This window comes from Dromaius novaehollandiae, chromosome 6 (genome assembly GCF_036370855.1).
Source record: "Dromaius novaehollandiae isolate bDroNov1 chromosome 6, bDroNov1.hap1, whole genome shotgun sequence".
Classification (NCBI taxonomy): domain Eukaryota; kingdom Metazoa; phylum Chordata; class Aves; order Casuariiformes; family Dromaiidae; genus Dromaius; species Dromaius novaehollandiae.
Window position 1 is genome coordinate 31,912,882 of NC_088103.1, and position 22,707 is coordinate 31,935,588.

General features: G+C 53.1%; 1 protein-coding gene and 1 long non-coding RNA gene across 6 annotated transcripts in view; one reads left to right on the top strand and one right to left on the bottom strand.

The window, feature by feature from the left end:
* Positions 1-2,295: 2,295 nt before the first annotated feature.
* LOC112989795 (uncharacterized) lies at positions 2,296-4,639 on the bottom strand. The gene is made up of 3 exons (XR_003260915.2): positions 4,171-4,639; positions 3,620-3,800; positions 2,296-2,806 (listed from the first exon to the last, which is right to left on the bottom strand). It is a non-coding gene; the product is annotated as an uncharacterized LOC112989795 (long non-coding RNA).
* A 21-nt stretch (positions 4,640-4,660) lies between these two features.
* Positions 4,661-22,707, top strand: part of DNMBP (dynamin binding protein) — a 38,791-nt gene continuing 20,744 nt past the window's right edge. For 3 of the 5 annotated variants that reach the window (XM_064514074.1, XM_064514076.1, XM_064514075.1), the window contains exons 1-4: positions 4,661-4,762; positions 13,795-13,973; positions 16,385-16,507; positions 16,865-18,826. In XM_064514074.1, coding sequence (XP_064370144.1) covers positions 13,829-13,973; positions 16,385-16,507; positions 16,865-18,826 — 2,230 coding nt within the window. In that variant the 5' untranslated portion in view covers positions 4,661-4,762; positions 13,795-13,828. Of the gene's footprint in view, positions 4,763-10,277; positions 10,522-13,794; positions 13,974-16,384; positions 16,508-16,864; positions 18,827-22,707 lie in introns of those variants that run through there. The other 2 variants (XM_026111131.2, XM_026111133.2) reach the window with 2 other exon arrangements.

Here is a 22,707-nt window from a genome sequence, read left to right on the forward strand (position 1 = left end):
CTCAGTCCAGCTAGGTCAGCTCTGCTCCCTTTACTCTTGGACTCAATTCAGTTGCTACAGGCCACATAAGGTGTTCAAACGCTGGTGCATAGCAGAGAATGAATCCTGGCGCTGGTCTTTGACAGCTGGACTCAATCTGGGCACACAAATCCTGGCACTAGTACGCTGGGTGTGAGTCCCATGCTTCTCCCTCAGGTAAGGATGGGAGCTACCTGTAGACCTCAAACATGGGAAGGCAAGTTGGTAGGTCACTTTTGAAACAATTTGTGAGGTGACAGCTCTGAACACAGTTTATGCCCTATGCGTAGCACAGCTATCGCTGGTTAGCAACTCCACAGGTAAGAATGCAGCACTGGGATATGGTGGTCCAAGGTCATCTCCTGGCTGGTGATGCCATATATATTTTGCTGCACAGATGGGACTTTCTGGTAGCTGGTTTTGATTATCTGTAGTCAGACTGGCTGAACTAATACACATCGGCAAAAGCAATGGATTATCCTGTCTCCTTATGTCTTCAGATCCAAACCAGATGGCTTTCTGAAAGGTCTGCGCTAGCCAGCACAAGCTATCAGTCTCAGCACAGGCGATACTGGGTGAGTTCTGACAACCAGTGATAAATAGGAGTGCAAAACAGGTGATCTGAGAGTTTTTTTTGAGAAAAAGCCTCTGAACCTAGCATTCTGTCAATGTGTAACAGGGAAATATGGAAGCATAACTGATGCTATCAATGTGCCATGTCAGCGCAGAGCAAGCCATGTGAGCTGTAACTGGGTTAGAGAAGACATGTTCCATGGTTCAGCAAGGTGGGGTACTGCAGGCTGGGCCTTAAAATACTGTTTACAATGTCTGAGCAGGTTTGGAGCTAAAGCAAGAGTGGTGAAAGCAATGCTGGATATTTTTATGCTAAAAATATCTAAGCAGGCAAAACCCTTCTGGCATTCTATATAGAAATAAATAACACCAAGGGAATAAAGAGCCCCTCCCACGTGCCCCAACAATTTATTTTCCCTTGGCTCTCTCCATCTCTCAGTCCTGTCCAGAAAGCATTCCCCGACCATCTCCTGAGCTCTTCCTCTTTTGCAGACTTCTCTTGATCTCTCGTGAGCGATCTCTGCCACCCCACTCCATAGGCAATATTCTGCACTTCATCCCTCACCGACAAATCCTCCATTGTGTCTGATATGTGATGCTAGCGGCATTTTCTGCCCTAGCAGTGTACACACTCTTGTACCGCTGCCTGCTAACAGAAGCTGTTTCTCTGCCATGCCTTTTCTGGGGTGGCTTGGCCCTCAGACTGTCCCTTCAGGCTACTGCAAAGAAGCGCCACAGAAATGGTAGAGCACACCACCATGGCTGCCAGTGACTTTGGGCTGTACAAGCCAGTGTGGGCTGGGGACGCTGGCCAGTTTCATGTTCATAACCAAAGCTGAATTCAGATTCTCTGCATTTTTCTCTTTTGGCATTTGGAAGTGAAAAAGGACAGCAAGGCTGAGACATTTAAACTCCTTTGTGGTTTAACATCTTCTCCCTGGGCCAAACCCAGCTGCTTCCCTCCAGGGTCCACCCTGTTTGAAGCCAAGTGTAGCTACATATTCACGTAGACGTTTTTTCAGAGGACCTGCAGGCAGCATGAGGAAGGCTGGCCTGCTCTGTCTGCCCCACAGCCTGGTCCCATGCTGTATGCAGAAGGGTCCAGGTTTTGCCAGGCATCTGACCCACATGCAGGAAGGTACTCCTGCCCCTCAACCATGGCACTGGCTCCGCTGGCTGAGCTAACCACTTGCCTCCAAGGATGTGCATGAAGCTGAGACTGAAGAAAGGGCTCCCAGGGAGAAGGTCAGAGCCCACAGGTGGGATCCTGCTCTGGTTACAATGCTGGCTAATTCAGCTGGGGGCTCCCTGGGCAGGTGATGCCTCTGACTGCATAGGGCTGCCCCTGTCACCAGCATGGGACAACTGCCACAGGTCACCTTATGAGGCTGATGGCTGCAGGGTGCTCTCGTGATGCCCTCTTGTGGCCCTGAAAAATGTAATAACACCGCAATTCCCCTTGCTTTCCAGGGCAGTGTCAGAGGACTGGGATTTCTTCTCTGTTTGGAGCAGGGCAGCCCATCCAGGAGGCCAAAGCACTCACCTTTGCAGGCTGCTGTGGGGTCAGCAGGGCAGGAGCAAAGTTGAGAGTCTTGGTGGAGAGCTTTTTCCCTTATTTAACAGTTCCTGCAAGATGCAACTTTCTGAAGGAGTCTCAATCTCCCTCTCTCTCTCCCACCCCCCCCCCCCTTCTCTGGGCTGGGATTTGTCCAGCTTCATCCAGGATTTGTTCTCCTCCCAGCTCTGAATATTTTCATGTTGAGCAGTTTGGTAAAGCTCCACTTGGCCATGGTCAAGCTCTCCACGTGAAAACATGGTTACAAAATGTTTCCGAGGCACCGCTCTCTTGAGCCCGCCTCTCAAAGGCTTGCCATGAACTTAGCCCCAAGTGTTGCAAGAAGCGTGGGCTAAGACAGTGCTAAACTTTTGGACGTAACATCTGCAGCACAATGGTTTCACATTCATTTGAGGCTCCAGTCAAGGCAAAAGCGGTTGATAGGTCTGTGTCAGAAGAAACAGTAAACAGTCAATCCTTCCCCATCCTTTCTGGGTCACTCATGATTTTGTAGACCTCCTCCCCCACTCCTTGTCCTTCTTCCAGGCTGAAGAGTCCCAGCCTGCACAGTTCTTCACTGTACAAAGTCTGTTGCATATGTATGAGCATCCAAACTTTTTTCAGGTCTCATTTATCCTTTTTGAGATGAGAGGACCAGAACTGCATGGAGAGATGGTATAAACAATGTGAAGCTGGGCCCAGAAGAATGAACCAAACTTTTACAAGCAAGACTGTGGATCTTGGGATGAGCAGGAACCCCAGTGGGGAAAGGGACTTCTTTCTCTGTGCATGCTGGTATCTGCAGCTGGCAGAAAAGAGGCAGAAAGTGGGAAAATACAGACAGCTGAACCCAGAGAAGAGTGAGGTAGGTTTTGTGGGGAGGCCAGGAGAGGTGGGTTGGTCATGGCAGTGACCTGAAAGGTTGCAGGGGGGATCAGGATGATGAACTCTCTAGCAATACTGAGGTTAGAAAAGACAGAACTAGAAACGGATGATTAAATGAAGAACAGTCAGCAAAGTGCTTAGTGTAGAAGTACAGGGAGGCACATTTTACAGCAGAAAATATAAAAGGCTTTTGTAAGTGTGTAGCTTTTCTTGGAACACCGGAAAAGTTGGACTCAAAGCCAAGGAAAGGGTTGGCTGGAAGTGAAAAGGGCAATGAAAAGCTCAGAGCAGCCATGTAAGTTATAGCAAAGGTAAGTGCATAAGAAGAGGGACACAGGCCTGCACAACTGGATACTGTAAATCCAGTGCAGGAGTTAGCAGAGTCTTGCAGGATAAGCCGGTGGGGTCTCAGAGCTGTGACTGATCCACAGGCCTCAGTGTCTGTTTGAGGACCTAGTTCTCAGAAAAAGCCTCACAGTTTTCCTTGGATGATGTTACTTCTGTATTGGCGTGTATGAGTTTAGACCAGTCGCATTGCTTCCTGCTACGGGGCTGCGCACTCTTACCTAGAGGTGCCACTGTACTCACCTCCCATCCTTGGCCCCCTGATTGCATTTCTGTGCTGTTGTCATTGCAGTGCCACAGCCCTGTGGACATGGACATCTGTGTGACCATTTTATGGTGCCCAGGAGAAGGCAGTGGAGCTGCACCAAGCTCATCCCTGGGTCGAGCAGTCTGGGTCCCACTCGTGGCTCTCGACGGCTGCATGCTATAAGCACAGAGAGCTTCCAATGACGCTACGCACAGCACCCAGGTCTTTCTGCTCATGAATCACCAAGTGGGAGCCTTTCATCTGGTGGAGGCATACTGCTGGATAAACATTATGCTTCCCTGGGCAGTGTTGGACTTCCCTGGGGCAGAAGATGATGTTACTCATCTTTGCTCAGGCCAAGGTCCCTAGAGCAAACAGACTGTACCCGCTGCACAGTGAATGGGGTGCCCTAGCTCCACTCATTAGGCAGTGTCTCTGCTGGGAAGAACAGCAGATTTTGGGGCCAGGAGGACAACAGGTAAAGCTCTCTGTTGGGAGCTGATTTCCACCCTGCAGCTCCAGCAAACCATATTTCAAGCAAGCATACCTGTAGGGAAGAGCATCCAGCTCCTTGCGCAGCCTCAGGCCCTCTGCCACGAGCAAAGCAGCCGTGCCAGCAGCGGTGGGTCCCAGCACCAGGAGAGCAGACGGGGCTGCAGCTCCTGTCCTGTGCACGTACTAACACGTACAAACACCGCGTTCGCAGTGTGGCTCGTTCTGCACACCCCAGCCTTCGCCGGCGGCCCGCCAAGCCGTGATCCCGCCGGTTGCTATGGAGGAGTGTAGCTAAATGCAGAGACCAGTGCCAAGCCGTGACGCCGGCGCTGGCGGCCGAGGGACGGGGGGTTTCACAGCGCGTTGGTATCCCGTGGGGCACGAAGGCTTTTTCTGGCCTGCCAGGAAAACCAGTGAGGGACCAACCGCGCGTGGCGCGTCCAGCCCCTGCGTGACATGAGCGAACCGCTCTCCCAGGCCGCAGCTTTCTGCCGGGGAGCCGCTGGGGCCCTGCGCGGCCGGGCGGGGCGGGCCGGGCCGGCGCCGGGGGCCGGGCCGGGGCCGGGCGGGGCCGGGCGGGCGGAGGCGGGCGCGGGACCCGCAGGACCGGAGCGGCCGCGGCGGCCGGGAGCGGCCGGCAGCAGGTAGGACCCGCCGGGGCGGCCGGGCGCTGCCTCCGCGGCCCAGCCCGGCCCGGCAGCTCCGCCACCGCCCGCCGAGGGGCCGGCGCCGTCCCCGGCAGGCGCCGCCCGCCCCCGGGGCTCCGGCCTGCGCCGCCGCGGGGCCCCGCGCTCGCCCCGGCCGTGCTGCGGGCTCGGGCCCCTCTGCCCCGCTCCGCTCCGGCTCCTCCTGCCCTGCCCTGCCCTGCCCTGCCCTGCCCTGCCCGCCGGCCCCCTCGTGCCTCCCCCGCCCTGGCACCGCTCGCGTCCTGCCCCCGGCCCGGGCCTCGCTCCCTGCCCCGCTTCCCTGGGCCCCCGGTGTTCGCCCTCTCCCCGGCCCCCGAGCCAGCGCTGCGGCTCCGGCGTCGAGCGAGAGGCCAGGACCGGAGGCCCCGGGGCTGGCGTGCCTGCGGGCTTCCCGCTCGCTGCGGTCGGCGCCTTGTGCGGGCGGCGGGGTTGCCAGCAGCATTGCCCATCCGACCCTGACACGTGGTTGGGTGTTTATCCTGTGTCTCGGGCTCCGTTCGGGCACCTCTGCTGCGTGGAGCTACAGCCTGAGCTCTGCGGGAGCCGCCGGTGCAAGTCCCACGGCACGTTCTCAGTGGGGCGCCAAGGGGCCTAGGGATTTCCATCTCTTAAGCTGTGTCTGTGCAGTTGTTGGGCCTGCGGGCTGATAACCTGCCTGGGAGACCCGCAGTTTGTGGCAGCTGGTGTTCTCCAAGCAGCTTTTTTCAGGAGAGATCCTGACCACGCAGAAACAGGGCAGGCATCTGGGGCCTTGAATGCGCCGACAACAAGAGCCTTCAGCAGCAATACTCTGGAGATCAGCGGTGTGAAGGGCTGCACCTAAAAAGCAGAAAGTCCAAGCTGCAGCACTGTGCCTTCCCAAGCTGCTCTTCTGAGAGCATCCACTTTGTTTACTCCAGTTTGGGGAGAAAAACTTCTGAGAACTACCGTTCTCCCTGCAGTAAATGTAAATCGCTCTGCATTGGTGTGTGCCTGACACCATGAAGGAAAGAGCCACCTTGGGCTTTAACAAAAATGAACTGGAAGCGCCTCCTCAAATGGCCTCACCAGGGGATGCCCTGCTGCCTCAGCATTTTCGGAGAGGCTGCTGCCTTTGCGCTAATGTCCTGCTGCAGCATGCTCAGCTGATCGTGTCCTTCATGCCATTTGGCCTTTGAATTCAAACATCTCTGCTGTGCGATTTCTTGTGTTTGAAGTGCCCCTCTCCCCACTTCTTTCACATCTCAACCTCTTTGCTGTAGGACTTAGGAAGCCTCCAAGTTGCGTAATAAGCGTTGCAAGTAACAGCTGTTTTGAGGTTCATCGTGTTTCCATGGCTTTCACATTTTTCTGAAAAGGCCCTTTCTCCCCTTGCCTCTGCCATTCTCTCCTTAGCTTCCTTTAGAATTCTGAATTTACCTCTGCAAAAAGTCAGAAACAGTTTGTGGATGTAGCATTTGTAATTTTGTAGATGCTTTACCAAACACAGCCTCTGTACTGTGCTATGAGACGTCATCACCATCCCCCTCATCTTGACTCACTCCTCTGGCTCCGAATTGTGCTGGGCATCATGTTTAAATGTGTCGTCCTTGTTTTCAGGGCCCTCTATAGCACAGCTAATGCCCACATCCCTGGGCTGACTTGTTTTGCTGTTCCTTCTAATCCTTTGCTCTGCCAAGGACAACAGTTTCAATGCTCTCTCCAGCTGCTCTCAAATGCCCCTCTTGCACTTTCCCCAATGCCAGGCTGTAGCTGCTGCACCCACTCTGTTGCCTTTCTGCTTAGGTTTAGCAGTGACATTAAAAGCTAGTACGTGCCTATTGCAATTTTAGAAAAATGTTAGCAGCTTCACAGCGGGGCAGGAGGAACTGGACAACACAGGAGAGGGAGGACATGAAACTAAGAGCTCTGCCGGAGCATCAGCTCTGTTAGCTGTTGTGGGAAGCGCGGCTGTGCGGTGCCTCAGGGTTCGGTGTGTAGCTGAGGTGACTGTTCAGTGGGTGACTGTTTGGATGGACTTTGTAATGGCGATGATGTGTGCTTGGGTGGGATAGCCTGACTTATGCTCACCTTAGGACGTCACTACCTGAACTGATAATTTCCCCTCAACCTTCAACAAAGGTATTTTTCTAATCATGTTTCTAGTGATTGCTCAACCCCACTTCAGAGTGACACAGCTTTTACTTTGTTTTATTTTTAGAACCTTTCTGTTAGGAAATATATTTATTGCTTCCTTCTCAGGAGCATCTAGAGGCTCTGAAAGGAACCGTGATGCCAGATGTTGACAGAGTCCCTATCCAGGGGATTTGGGCTTTGTAGAGGTAATGGGCAGCGCAGAAGAGAGCTGAAGTCAAAAAGCAGAGCTTCCAATTCAAACTGGAGTAATTTCCAGACTTCTGGACTCCCAGTCTGAGAACCGAAGCATTGTAATAGGCTTCTTTCCAAAAGCTGTATTGAAAGATATGGTTCGAGGTGCAAAGTCAAGCAAGTTGAGGAATGTCCTTGTATCCCCAGTCCAACCTGTTTTGCCTATATATTCAAGGTGTAATGACTAATTTTGTGATCATATGCTGCTTACCCACAGGAGCCCAGCCACAGGTACCGCACAGCAGAAGTGGTGCTATTATCAGGATTTTGTCTGTTCTCCATTCTAAGTGGCCTTGTCTGGAAAAATGGCAAAAGAGACAAATGTGCGCTTCCTGGGGGGCGAAGACAGGACTCCGTAGCAGTGTCTGTAAAATGCATGCAGCCCCTTGGTACAGAGTTCTGGCTAAAATTTGTGAAACTGTTGTGTCCTGTACTGGTGATCTGGCCTTTGAATGGTTGTTTCCAGAATGCCACAGATTAAATATCCGTAACAGTGCTCTTGCTCACACGTTTTGGCAAGGTGTTGTGCCTTGTATTAAAAATTGATGCTGTGCTCTAGTTTCCAGATGACTTTCATTTGCTTGCCATCTGGCCCAACACAAGTTTCCCTTCCGTTCTCCCCAGCCTACACTTACCCTGCACAAATACTGCCAGCCTGCCCAGGCCTGCGTCCTGCTAAAGGGCAGGTGAGAACAAAGTGACAGCCAGTGTCCAGCTGGAGAAAGAAAAAAGAAAAAAAGAAAAGAAGAAAGAAGTGGTTTGAATGACTTGTCTGGCATGTGGCAGAGCTCCTGTGGCAAATACCCCAGACCATCGCACGTGTGCTGTGGGAGGCCAGAGGTTGCTCAAGCAGCTCTTGTTCTTGGCTTTCCTAGTTCTAGAGGGCTTGACATTGCCACCTAAATATATTTATTTTAATGATTTTTGTATGTCAGGTCACACGAAGTTACTTCTCTTCCTCCTGGGAGCCATGTGGAGTTAGGAGATGGAGTACATATGAGGAGAAGCCTTTCTCTTTCTGCCCTGCTTGCTGCCTCGTCCCTTCTGTCAGGACAAGTAGGGTTGGCTCTACAGTTTGCCACAGAGCCTGAATCCCTGCGTTTGCTCTGTCTCTAGGTGGGGACCAGATGCCCTTGCTCAGTGGGATATTGTTTATCCCACCCAGGAACGCGCAGTCAAGCAAAGACCCCCGGGAGCAACGTGTTCTGCCCAGAGCAGTGGGAGTGACTGCGGCCAGGGGTGCCGCTCTGAAGGCTCGTGGGAGGGTGGGTTTGTGTGTGGGTGGCGTCCCGTCTGCAGAGCATGGATGGGGACTGTGCAGGCCTTGCAGATGCGGTGGGGTAAGGAGTGAGGGTTGGGGGGCGTCCAGATTTGGAGATCACAAGGAGGTAGGAGGAGGGGCGCAGAAAGGAAGGGAAGATGCTTTGGCATGTAGGTAGTAAGCTTCTGTTTGTGACACAATCGTGCGACAAGCCAAGTGACACTCGTGGTTTCCTCATACTAAATACCAGGTATTGATCCTGCATCGCAGGGCACAGCAAGAGCTGCAGCAAATCCCTTGTTGAGGCCAGACCCAGCAGCTGGAGAGTGCACTGAAGAGGGTAGAGGGATATCTCCGTTTCTGGAGGTGGATTCTGTTTTTAGGGAGCAGGCATTAAGTTACGATGAGTGGAAGGAGGCGTGAAGAGACATAGGTGAAATGCATGGCATTTTTCAGTTTTAAAAAAAGATAACTTCACTGTCAGTGTCTGTTAGTTTTCTTGACTTGTTCTGGGATAAACTTGGATTTGCACATTTCTGGGAATCTGGCTCCTCCCTGGTCTACTGCTCAGGCAGGCTCTGAGGCTTTAAGGAGGCTGAGCCATCTGCTGCGCAAGAACACACTTGTCTCTCTGGTGCAAACCAAGTGTGCATGTGGAAGCCTGCACTACATTTTTTATCTGTTTGGTGATATGTTAGTTTCTTGGTTACTGTGCTGATGAATTATGCTATAACGCTGACCATCGGTTGTTCTAATAACACTGCCTGTGAGTAGAAGCTGAAAAGTATTATTTGGGGGAAACAGGTGGTGGTACTGCCTGTGAAGTATGGTTCTCTTTCTGCTAAATTAGTGGCATCTGTCCATTATTGCTCCTTATCTCTTTATCTAATCCACAACTTGGGTATGCCACTGGATTAGCTGTCTCTGAACTGTCGGGGTCTCTCCTGTTCCTGGGTTTCTTAATACTTTTTGTAATCAACCTATAATGGTCTCTTTACTGCCATATCTCTTAAGTGCTTGAAATCCCTGCTGTGAGGTCTTTCAGCAAAAACAGGGATGACAAGACCTGTGTTTCTAAGGTACAGGAACTCCATTTGCTTATCCTTACCATCAAAAATAGGCAAAAACTGCACAGACTTATATCACTGTCCTTGGTAGGTCTGCTTCCATGTCAGTGATGGCCTTTTGAGCAAGCGGCTGACAATAATTCACCACCCTGGTGCTGGTGAGTCTGTTTTTGGAGGCATCTTACCCTGTCCAGTTTCAGCTGCAAAGTGAGAGGAGGGATACGAGAAGTTGTCTAAATCAGTGTGTAAATGCCTTCTCTTGGCTGTTGTGATGTGGTCCAGTCTGTGCTGAAGATCTCGAAATAGTACTGCAGCTGAGTTAATAGCTGTCCTATCATTCTGATCTCTCCTTTCATCAGCCCCCACTGGGCCAAAGTACTCCAGAGCTAATGGCAAAATAGGATAGGCTATATTCCATGAAGGTAATGCTAATTGTGCTAAGCGTGCGTGCAGGGAGGCTGAGAGGGGTGATTCATGCCCTGGGAATTCGCTCCCTGCCTTGCTGCACAGTATGGTTGTGTCAGGCCCAGAGCTCGGAAGCAGACAGGGTGCAGTTGGGCGACTGGAGCATGCTACCTAGTTTGTGGGGGATCAGGCAGCGAGACAGAGACAGCGTGTTCTTAGCAGGGCGAGTTCACTGCTTTGCTGCAGTTTCATGCGTGCACAGTGAGGCCGCCTTTGGATGTGGATCTGTGCTGCTAGGCGGAGGCAGGAACTCTGTCCTCCTCCAGCTTTGCTGCGATTTGCAGCCCTGACCTCTGGCAGGGTGAAGTTCCAGTGTTTGCGGAGTTGTGGACGAGCTCTCCCTCCCCCTGACAGGGAGGGATTACCCATCCTGGAGGTGAGAGGGGATGGTGCTTGGCCAGCAGTCAGGAGCCATGACTCACCGTGGGTTGCAGGCGGAGCCCAGCTCTCCCTGCAGTCTGCTCTTCCTGCCGGAGCCTGTGCGTGAGCTGTCGCTGGATGTTTATTTTCACCAGGCAGATCTGGAATGGATCTGGATGAGGTTTGTGTCCACCATTAAGCCTGAAGATTTGGAGTCAGTAAGTTTCCAATCTGGATGATGCTAGGGGGCTTCCTTCTCTAGGTGGGGTTTGGAAAAAATGTTGCAGTCAGCGCTCTGTGGAGTAGAACAAGGGCCAGATCCTGGAAAACATAGTATTTTGTGTTCAGATCATGTTATGGAACAAGCACACCCCACAGGACTGATTCACTGCCTTCAAATACAGGGGCATACTGTCTAGACTCAGAGGGAGAGAAAAGGATAGCAAACAGTCCTGTACTCGGGGGAATTTCCTGCTCCCTTGCTGAAATAGGACAGTTTTCCAAGTGCTGGCACTGTACTTTGAAAGGACAGACTGACCTGGGAGCTGTTGCCGCAGCAGCCCCAGCTGTAGGGGCTTGTGCTTCGTCCTCCTGGTTGGCAAGGGACTGCTCAGCTGTAGCCTGACTTGGACCCTGCTTCTGGTCCAGCTGGCAGGAGACGGTTTGGGGCGATTCTACTTCTAGACAAGGATGTGCAAGTGAAGTATCTGATATCTCTGGAGTGGGGGCAGGAGTGTGGGCTCATCAGGCATTTCTGGAAATCTTGGAGCAGAGTTTGTATGTGCCTGGCGCTTGTCCCCCTCTCTTAGCATCTCCTGTGCTCACTGACGCTCGCGTCCCTGCAAGGTGACTCTCACCCCTGCTGTGTCCGTGTGACTGTCATGACTCCTTTCCTCTCTTTGTTCCCATGGTCAGGAGCAGCTCCTGCAAAATAAAAATACGTTGTTAGATTAGGGTTTTCATTGAGACACTAAGCACTTAGTTAATGGAGAATGTTTTCAGGTTCCTTCTGTTGTCAGTCTGTAATGCTTCCAGATTCCCTTTTCCCTTCCCACTGATCTGCATGTGAAACCCTTTTGTCAGGGAGGGGTCCCCCTCTTCACCATACTACTGAGAGAACATGAGGTGCTTGGGTTTTTTTGTTTTTGACAATTTCAGAAATCACTTCAAGCTTCCTTGCATCTTGGGCTGGCTCTGAAGGAATGCTTTTCATACAAACATATTAGATCCAGTGTTTTATTATAAATGCAGTTAATAGGTACATAGCAGAACAATTGCGACCCTGCCTGTCCGTCTCAATCTTCTGTCTCATCTGAAAATCTTGAGCATTTTAATGAATGAATCCCCAGAGCTCTGGGTGAGTTAAGGAAGTGATAGTGCTATTTTCACAGGCAAGGAACTGAGCCCCAGGCGGTGGGAGAGCCGTATCCTCAGCCTCACAATGGCTGCTGCAAAGCCAGGATTTGCATGCGCAGCCCCCATGCTGTAATCCTTGTACTCCTCAGCCCATGCTGGTGGTACATCCATTGACAGAGGAAACCACAAGAAATCTCACTCTATGTGTGCCCCGGGGGAAACTTCCCCTTATGCCTTGAGGCAGCAATTACACCTGTTTTGGGTTTTTTGTTTTTTTTTTTTTTGCTTGTCCACCAGAGCTGCAAAGTTTGCATATGAGAATATGACAAGCGAGCTCAGTGGTGTCTTGTGCCAGGAAGCCCACAGACTGTCTGCGGGGTGGTAGCAGCCCCAGATGCCTACACAGGGCCATTGCCAACGCGCCTGTTCGTGCTGCTGTCCTGCTCACGTCAGAGCCTGCAGCCAGCCTGCCCCAGCCACCCCACCTTGAGCAGCTCTGGCGACTCCCTTGTCTTCAGCATTTCCAGGCTAGCTGATGGTTCTTGCATCTTTCTCCCTGCTCTGCATGGTCATGTTTTTAACACTGTTGCTCTTTCTGCCTCAGTAGGTTGCTGCTATCCTGAACTGCAGCTCTTTGTGTTCCTGATTTGCTCTAGTCCATTCCTCTCTCTTTGGTGGCAGATTGCTGTCTGCTGCTGGATATCGGGCTCTTTGTCTGCACAGCCAGCACAATGTGAGTGGCAAAGGGGGAGCCCGTGCCCCAGGAGCTCACGTGCTGGCAGTAAGGCGGTGGGCAGCAGTGGGCATGACGGAGAGGACAGCAGAGGGGCAGGGGCAGGAGTCCGGCTGGGGCAGAGCGGCTCTGCAGCCCCACGGTTGGTGTTAGGGGTCTGGAGGGCAAGGCTGGGGGTGGCTGATGGGGAGCGGTGCAGACGTCTCTGTGAAGGCACCGGTTTGCTGAAGGCTGCAGGGTTTCAGTCTCAGCCCTGAGGAGCGCTGCAGTGAGGGGTGCGATACGCCGCCTCCCGTTAGTGCTGCCATTTTGTTGGCAGACCCCGTTAGCGTCCTGCCGCCAGCCTTCCCCGCACCTGCCTGCTTGGTGTCCTGCTCATGCCGATCCCGGCCCCTCCACGGTCTCCTGCGCGCGTTGCCCTTCGCTGGGTGCCCCAGCCCCGCGCTGGGGAGGCGGGGAGCTGGCGTGAGCCCGAGCAGCACCGCGTGGGCTGCGGGCCGGGGGGAGCTGCGCGGCCGCGGCCACCCGCTGCGGTGGGGCACGGCAGGGGGCGGGAGGGACTGCTGGGGAAGCGGTCCTGCCGCGCACAGACCCGCTTTGTTCCCGCGAGGTGAGTCCGGCGCGATGAATAGAGCAGTCCCGTCAGCAGAAAGTTTCCCTGGCGGCAGCTGCTCGCTGGAAGCTTGCTGCACCTCGTTAGCAGGGATATTTTTCTCCTTTTGGTGTCAGCGTGTCCTTTTCCGGACTTGCAAGGGGCTCGGGTGGGCCATGCCCAGCTGCATCAAGAAATGTCAGCCCAGGTGGTGGTTGCGGGTTGAGCTCGCTTCGGAGGACTTTATGCCTCTCCTGTGCCTTTGCGCTGGGCAGAAGGGTGACACCGCTTTTGTGCGTGTTTCCTCTGGCTCTGACAGCGAGCCAGCGGCCGGCAGTGCCCTGAGCGGTGGCGCTGGGGAGCGGGACGCCTTCGCCTCTCCCGCAGGCGTGCGTGCGGTGAGACAGCGCGTGCGGGGATCTGCCTGCCCGCCCTGCTCGGGCCCTGGCAGGCTCCGTGCCCTGCGCCTGCCTGTCAGGGAAATGCTGGGCTTCCTCCCCTCCTCTTGCTTCCTTCCTGACGGGAAATCATTTCCAGATTTTCTTGCTGCTTCTCCCCCCACGATGGCACAAACATAAGTCCCAAAAGAGAGATCCGGACAGGTTGGACAAGGCAGGTTGGACTTGGGGACGTTCCCTGGCCCCTGTGACAATGAAGTTTGAAGCCTGGAGAGGGGCTTCAGTGAGCTGAGGGTGGAACTACCTCAAAGTACTCCTGCATCTCTTGCTTGAGGAGGATTTTTCTTTGTGAGTGTGTATGTGATAATTTCAGGTGTGTCCTGTTGATAACAGACTTGCTGTTGTGTCTCAGCCTTAGGTACTGCTCTGCCTTTGGACCTCGCACAATGGAGGCTGGCTCCGTGGTGCGAGCAGTCTTTGACTTCTGTCCCAGCGTCTCGGAGGAGCTGCCCCTGTTTGTGGGAGATGTCATCGAGGTGCTGGCCGTGGTGGACGAGTTCTGGCTCCTTGGAAAAAAGGAAGGCGTCACAGGTAAGAGCTGGAAGTGCTAGCACCTGGGTACACAGACGCACGCTGATTAGTGCCCAGCTGATCACCCCATCTGCGCACCTTCCCTTGGCCAGTGCTGTTCTAGGGGGGAGTGCAGGAGCAGATTGGTTTTACTAAACCTTTCACTGGACTTTGCTTGGGACTGAAGGTGCAGATTCCCTGTCGCCCATCTCCTGCCAGCTTTGCATCGAGCATGCAGATAGCTCTTGCTTGTTGTTGTTTTGAGAGAAGTATGTCAGTTCTCAAGGAGATTAGAGCTTTGTGATACTAGGTGCTCCATCCTCTGCGGTGGGACAGCCCATTTCCTGGCTAGTTTATATGCTGACCTGCTGTGGCAGGGGGAGAGAGGAAACAGATGCACAGAGAGTGGAAGCGCCAAGTGACCCTGTCAGGTCAAGTCAGTGGGAGATGCAGCGACAGAACCAATGTCCCTCCCAGAGCCCTCTAACGCAGCCCGCTTCCGCCTTTCTGCTTTAAAACATTCCTGCACAAGCTGCCACCAATATGTGCATGGCTGGAGTAGAGTGCAAGACTGTTAAACTTTTGGAGGGGTATTAGAAACTTCTGAAGCAGCAAAAATGCTCTTAATGAATCACTTAAAGGGTCTTGTAGTCCTTTTTTAAGCAGCTCTTCTTCATCGTAATAACAATGTTGAGAGGATGTGTGAGCTCTCAGAGAGATGAAAAACAGGCCACTTCAAAGCATACGCCTGACTCTCTCCTCAGCATGAGAGCGGGACTGCAGTTTCATCCCTAGCCATGGAGATACGGCTGCTATTGGAGCAGCGGTCTGGGCTTGCTAGCAGCTGTGGGCTGTCAGGCGCCTGTCTCCTGGGTAAAGCAAAGATGGACAGGAGCAAAGGTGGAGAGGAGAACTCTTCTCCTGTTCTCCACATAGCTGATAAGTGGCATTGAATGAGCACCTGATCCTGCTGCTGCTGAAGTCATTGGGCACAAATTACTACTGCAAAAATTGCCAGTAGCTATTTCACCTCAGTTTTGTCTCCCAACATAGTTGATGTGCTTGTTCTCAAGAAGATGAAGCTATGGAGGAGCAATAAGCAGATGTGTATCACAGCTTGAAGAGAAAGAGACATGCAGAAGTCAAACAGGATTTTTAATGACATTTAATTCAATACCGACTTGTATTCCTGCTTCTTCTTGGAACAGCTCTTGAAATTTTCTTCACAGTTTTCTAAGCTAAAGTTGTAGGGGATTAAAGTAGCACTTTTGTATAGAAGGTATGGAGGTGCTGCAGCCTACCAATAATAGTATTTAACACTGTGTGGGGAATAATTAGTGTAGCTCTGCGACTTCCTTTCAAACAGCACTAGGTTATCTCCATGTACAGAGCACGAAACTTAAGTCACGGAAAAAGAAGTGGAATTGGTTAAACCTGTGAAGGGAGCCACTGAGATGAGAAGCCTGTGGGCTGTTGGTCATCCTACAAGTTAATGACAACAGATGTCAAACTGCCTAATGCCAGTGGAAAGTGCTAGGTTTCTGGGGTATGGTATTTCCAGGGAGGAAAAAAAAATCACCAGGTTGTATAGGACTTTGGAGAACATGAACATCTTCTGGAGTGGACATAATGAGTGAACGCTGGAAATGCTACTATCCCATACTCCATCATTCCTCCTTGCCACAATTTACAAAAGACTGGAATGATATTTGTAGTGGCCTTTGCAGTGGGCTCTGCCAGCTCCAGTGCTCTGGGGACTGAAATTGGTAGCTGAATAAAATGCCGACAAGTGTGCACTGTCCTTTCTGGCAGTGACCTGCTCAGAATAGCTGTGCATCCAACAGCAGCACTGGGTGAAATAGCTGCACAGAGGTGATAAAACAGGGAAGGACACTGGAATCTCAGCAGTGACGCAGCTGTAACAGAGCCTGTGACTCACAGACGTGGCCTTCCCAAGTGTGGCAGCCCAAATTCTGTGTTGAGGCTCTGTGTGGGCTGTGCCTTAGAGTGTGGGGAACCCAAGGTGGATCTGCCCAGTCACAAGACACTGGTCTGTGGTCCAGCACTTCTGGATATCACAGTCCTGATCTTGCCCCCTAAATTGGGAAACAAGCAGTGAAAGTGAAGAAAACTAGTAAGTCTGTTCCCAGAAACTGTGTGCTGGCGGCACAGTCCTGGTAATGAACATAGTCCATTGGTTGCCTGGTGTGAGCCTAGGGCACAACGCTTTTTGTTCTCTTCTAGCTCTTAAGCATTTAAAAACGTCAGGAGTTCCTGAGTCCCAAACCTATTCTTCCACCATGCTATTGAGGCACCTTGAGTAGCTTCCTCCTTTGGCAGGAAGAACAGATCCCAAGATCTGGAAGGAGGGCGGAGGGAGTGGTGGTGGGCTACAGAAAAGCTTAATTGCTGACAACTGCTTCTCATTTTAGGGCAGTTTCCTAGCAGCTTTGTGGAGCCTGTGGATATTCCCCCTTTGAAGCAGGGAGAAAAACTGTTTGTTTGTACCAGTGACTTCACATCTCAAGAGCCAGGGAGCTTGTCATTGCAGAGAGGTAATCTTTGTTCCCTTTCTGTTGCTTTGCACCCTGTAATCCCCACTTGTCCTTCCAGAAGCATATGGTGGACCTAGTCACAGCACCCTCCCTAGCATGGAAGGAGAGAGAAGGGTATTTCCTAATATTTCATGACATGGGGCATGTCACATCCACCAGGGGACTTGTGTATGTATGAGGCTGATGATGCTTCATTCCTTGCCTCCAATCCATGCTCTTGTGCATCCCTAGCACACACTGCTTTCTGTGCAGAGTGCCAGGCTTTATCCACAGCCAAGGACATGGAGAGGCAGGAATAAGATGTGAGAAGCAACCATGGAGGAAAGTCTTTGACCTGATGTGTCTCATTCCCTGCAGGAGACCTGGTGATCCTGGGGGGCTCCCTGGCCTCCAGCTGGCTCCAGGGCCGAAGCAGCTGGGGTTCCAAGGGCTTTTTCCCCTCATCATGTGTGCGGGAGCTGTGCCTTTCAATTCGGAGCCATCAGCTATCCCAGAGTGCTCTCCTGGAGGTGCCTGCCTACTCACTGGGCCAAGCCCGAGCCCTGATGGACCTCTCTGCCCAGCTAGAAGAGGAGCTGGACTTCAGGGAAGGGGATGTGATCAACATTGTTGGCATCCCGGAGCCTGGCTGGTTTGAGGGGGAGCTCAGAGGCCACAGGGGCATTTTTCCAGAGGGCTTTGTGGAGCTGCTTAGTCCTTTGAGAACGGCAGGAACCTCAGAGGATCCAGAGCCCATGGGACCTTGTGCCACCAATGGGACAGTGGAGGTGCCCCCCAAGGAGGAGGAGAGCAGAGAAGATGAGGGGCAGGAGCCAGGGAGCACCTACGGTGTTGCCCTCTATCAGTTCCAAGCCCTGGAGTCCAAGGAACTGGATTTTGATGTGGGTGACAGGATTCGGATCATAGGGATTCTGGAGGATGGCTGGCTGGAGGGGGAGCTGAGAGGGAAACGCGGCATCTTTCCACACAGATTTGTGAGGCTGGAAGCCTCTGATCCCTGCAGGGAAAAGGGGGGTGCTGGGGATCCCCAGGGTGGAGGCAGCTGTGGAGTGACCATCCATCAGGACCCAGAAAGCACCTGCTCCAAAGCTCTTCTTTTGCCAGGGAAAGATGGCAGGGAAATGGACGATGGCTCAGTTTTGCACCCAGAGCCTGACACTGTTCTGTCTCACACAGCAGAGAGGACAGAGGGTCCTCTAGGCAGTGATTTGGAAAAGAGTCAGGCCTTTCCCGACACAGGACTCCAAGAGCCGCTTCCCAAAGACACAGCGGACTCCCTCCCTTTTGGCTGCACAAACACAGTCAATGGCCTTCTCCCCTCTGCTCAGCTGCCTCCCCAGCAGAGCAGCACGCCTGGCCAAGCAGATGTTTTGGAGCCTGGGGGTACCATATCAGTCTCCCCAGGAAATTCAGGAACTCATGCCCTGCCTGAACATGATGGAGACAGTCCCACTGTGCCCCCACGATCTCCCTGTTCACCCCCAGATACCTGCAGGAGCAAGGTGATTTCTCCTAACAGCTGGGCGGCAGCAGAGCCCAAGGAGAACCAGAGCAGTGCCCAGGGCCTTGACAGTTGGGTGGATGGTCAACAGGAGAAGTCCAAATCCTTTTCCTCCAACTTGGGCAGTGCCCACGTGGGCCCAGACACGTGTTCTGGGAGCTGGGGGGAATGCTCCCCGCTTGCGGTGCAGGGAGACGGCTGCACAGACCTTGACTCCAAACTGACAGAGCAGCTGGCACAGTTTGAGAAGAGTCTGTCGAGTACCGGTGCCGAGCAGGACAAAGTCTCCCGCCACTTCTCTATCTTGGACTACAGCTCTGAGAAGGACATTGTTCGTGGGTCTCCTGAGTGTGCCCCTCACTCCAGGCAGACAGAGAGAAGGAAGGTACTGAGGCCACCCCCACCTCGGCCCAGCACCCTTGCAACAACCCCTGGGCATGTGCCGGGTGGCCAGGTTCCCAAAGGCAGGTCTCTGTCATTCTCGGTGAAGCCCTCCCGGCCTGCACCGCGGCCTCCGTCAAGCAGTCAGCGGAGGAACGTGGCCCCTCCGCAGCTTCAGCCCAGCAGCCAGGAACAGCGTGCGGAGGAAGGCCGTGACGATGCACCTTGGGCAGAGTCAGCTTCCCCACGCTCCATTCTGCTGACAAGGATTGGAGAGGTGGAGCGAGACCTGGAGGCCTATGGCAAGACCCGAGCTGAGCTGAGCTTGATGCTGGAAGAACAGCAGGACGAGCTGGTGAGAGCAGAGACCCTGGAAAACCTTGATTTCTGTGACTCCAACATTGAGAGCCTCCGCGTGGAGCTGCAGGAGCTGAGAGGTGAGTCTGCAGCAGCCTGGGATAGGGGTGCTTTAGGTAGACAACTGGTCCCTACCATGTACAGGCACAACTGGAGCCAGTCCTTTCTTTTGTACTTTGATTCTTGCTTTTGGTTGTTTTTGTTGGCATCGTTGCAGTGCAAATCTTCATGGTTTTGCCTTGGAGAATCACAGCATCATTCTTTGGGCATCCCTCAGCCCTGGCCTCCCCCACTCCCTCTTTTCATTCCGCCTCTCCAGTCTCACCTTCCAGCCCTGCTGTGCATCTGGAGCCCTCATCTGTTCCATTTACAGTGTTTCATCTGTCTCAAGCAATAGCAGTGCAACTGCTGTGTTTTAACCTCCCTGCCTCATCCCCTCTTAGCTGTAGGGAAATGAGTGGTAGCTTCAGAGTGGCTTGGCTTGTGGTCACTTCTGCAGTAAAAATCTTAGCTGATGTCTGTGGAGTGACAGCTCCCAGCTTGGGAGGGTGCTAGGTTTGCTGGTGGTTCCTGCTCCAGGGGCGATATGGAGCTTTTGGAACTTGCCAGTCGAATCAGAGGGTGTGCACAGAAGGGCACTGAACCAGGCCTGGAAGTGGGACGGGTTAATGGGTAAAAAGTAAAAAATGTCCCTGCGTGTTTTCCACTCTTTGGAATCCAGAATTTCAGCCGCTGTTGGAAAAATGACTCCATGCTGCCTGTAACAGCAACAAAGGTCTTTAAATTGCAACATGACTGTAGCCGAAGCTATGACATTAGTTCATGCAGCCCAGAAGAATTACTCAGGGAGGAGAGATTTGCTTTGTTTCTGTCAGCACATATGGGCTCAGAAACCCAAAGGTGTGATATAAAGATCAGTGCTGTTAACTACTTTATAGCTGATAATACAATAGGCAAAGTGGAGACATGGGACCACGTAAGTCTCCCACAGTCCCTTCCCCAGCTTCTCCAAGGAGCTCTTACAGTGCGGTTCTGTCATCAAAGCCCACGATATGCAGGAAATGTAGGCACTGCATGCGGGAGGTGGAGTGAAATGTCAACTCCTGACTTGGGATTACTCACTCTGACTTCATTGCCTCCATCCTCCCACTACTTAAACAGGACTGTAGAGCCCAGGCACTTTGCTGCAGGATTTAGATTTGTCTGATGCAGAGCACATGGGAATGAATGATGATATCAGTGCACTGGGGAAACTAGAGAAACAGGGTAACAAACAGCCTCCACATCAGTGGGGTGTGAGAGAGATGCTTTGAAGATTTGAGGCTAGAGGAAATAACCTGAAATTAGGAAGAGGAAAATCTAGGCTGGATCTCAAGGAAAATTTTCCAAAAGGATGGGATGTCTTTTGCTGGGAAACATCTGCCACTGTCCCACTGCATTCTGACAGAGGACAGATCCTGCTGAATCTATGCCCTGTTGGTCACAGAAACTGGCAGTTTTATCCAGGAACTATTGCACTGTCCTGAGGCATCCTACCCATCTTGTTATCCCATTAGTAGTCCTAGGGGATTTTTCATCACTTCAGGGGACCTGAGGATTTAGAAGTAGCCTGCCTGGTCCTATGACAACTATCTGTCCTACCCAAGTTCTGTCCTGCCAGAGGAATCGCAGAAGAAAGTCCCTTTGGGTCTGAGAGCGGACCCTTCCTGCAACATCCAAATGTGGCTGTAGGGCATGTCTCAGACTTGCTGGCCCAGTTTTAGTGCAGTGGGTGAGGTCACTAATGCGGTGTTGCATTGGCTCGGCTGGAGACGTATTTACTGCATCATGCCTAAGAAACCCAGCAGCAGATGTGACCCTCTGCCGTGCTGCAGTTAGTGGGACGTGGAGGCATACTGGAGGGAAAAAAGCTTTTACGAAGCTTTGACCAGCAGCCAAAGTAGGGCTGTGGAGAAGTCCTGGCAGAGCCCAGCCCTTCTGCGTGCCCATTGAGGAGCTAAAGGACAAGCAGAAAGTGCACATTCATCGCTGTGTATGTTTGAAATCTGTGGGTTGCTTCTTTGGCCTGTCTTGCTCATCCATTTTGAGTTTAGCTTATTACCACACTGGGGCAGGAATTCGTCCTTGCCCTCCTGTGGTTGGAGTGGCAGGGTCCGTTGGCTTTGTTCTTGTCTTCTACCAGCTGGGAGAGTTGGTGGTGCGCACTGACAAATGTTGCAAGAACCGGAGACGTGAATGGTCTCCATGGACTCTCCTGCTTTCTCTCTGGAGCACATTGTGGTCGTCTCTTGGTTTCTCACTATAGCACCTGAGTCTATCACGGAAAACTGAGGACACTTTATGGCTTGTAATGAGAGGAGTTTCTGGAGTGTGTGTTTCTAAAACCTCCTGGAAACTTCTAATATGTGATTGTGCATGATTGTTGGTGACCAGGCTCAGTAACCCAGGTCGTCCCACCAAGTGCATTCCTGTCAGCAGATGCCTCGGTCATTTGCCCTAGAGCAGGGAAGGGGGCAGCCCTCACGCTATGGGCACTGCTCAGTGATGCTCTGCCGTGCAGAGAGAGCGCGTTACGGCTGTGCCCCAGTAACATCAGCTGCCCAAAGGCCTTGCTTTCCCCAGCAAGGTGTGGAGCAGAGCCCAAGCTCTGCTAGACTGACGAGTTCAGGCTTCATGCTCACCGCTGCCAGCGGCAGCAGGCGTGCGAAGGCGGGGGAAGGTGTTCTGGTATCCAGTACCTGGTCTGCGGCTTCCCTGGTCTCAGGTGCCTCTTTCCCTTCCCTGGGGTTGTTGGTCTTGGGGCACAGCCTCCTCATGCTCCAGTGCGCTCCTTTTCCCTGCCTTTGAGCAGCAAAGCTGCGGAGAGGCTGTGCGGCAAAGCCGTGGAGCCGGTTTGGGCGGTGAGAGCCTGCCCGGCCCACAGCCTCCCTCCCCAGAGCTGGTTACTGATTACTTTGGGCAGCAGGTGGAGGAGGTCAAGGCTCGCGGCGACTGGGCAGGCGCGTCGTACCCTCGCTCCCCAGTTTCAGGAAGTGGCGCCTGCATTTCCCGCAGGACGAGCGCTGGAGCGGAGGGGAGAAGTGGGGTCAGGCTGGGCTGGGTCTCTGCGACCAGGCGGCGAAGGGGGTCGGCACCTCTGCTGCACCCTGGAAGGACTATGTGCAGTTACCCCGGGGCAAAACATGGAGATCCGAGGCAGGAGCCGCGGCTGCTCAGCTGGGAATACGAGGACTGTGGTGCTGTGAGGAGAGAGGACGTTGGTGGGGTGAGCGTGCTGCGCGGCCGGGCTCGCAGGAATGACGGATCGAGAGCCGAGAGGCAGCACACGGCCTGCAGAGGAGTGGACAGAGACTGGGCCGGTGACGGAAGAGGGGAGAGCAGCTCTGTGGACCGGTGGAGCACGGATGGGGGCAGGGAAGGTTTCTGGAAGGGAGGTATCCAGTACATGGACTGCAGGAGAGCAGAGGGTGGTGACAGCCAGGATACAGAGGGCAGAAACTGGGGGGTGTATGAGAGGGAGGGTATTCAATATAGGGAGTGCAATTCTGGGATAGAGGGGTGGTACAGAGAGGAGAGCGCACCTGGAGAGTACAGGGAGGGGGGAAGGTGGCATGGAGAGGACAGGAGCCCTAGGAGGTATAGGGAAGGGGGAAGGCGCTATAGAGAGGATGGAGGCCCCAGGGAGTACAGGGAGGGGAGAAGGTGGTATAGCAAGGACAGAGATCCTAGGGACTATAGCGAGGACAGAAGACGTTACAGGGAGGGGGATACGCGATATAGGGAGGAGAGAGGCTCTGGGGAGTCCAGGGAGGGGGGAAGGCAGTATAGGGAGGATGGAGTCCGTGGAGTACATAGGGAGGAGGAAAGGTGGAATAGAGAGGAGGGAGACCCTGGGGCATATAGGGAGGGGGGAAGGTGGTATATAGATCTCAGAGATGTAGACGAATACTTTGGGCAGCAC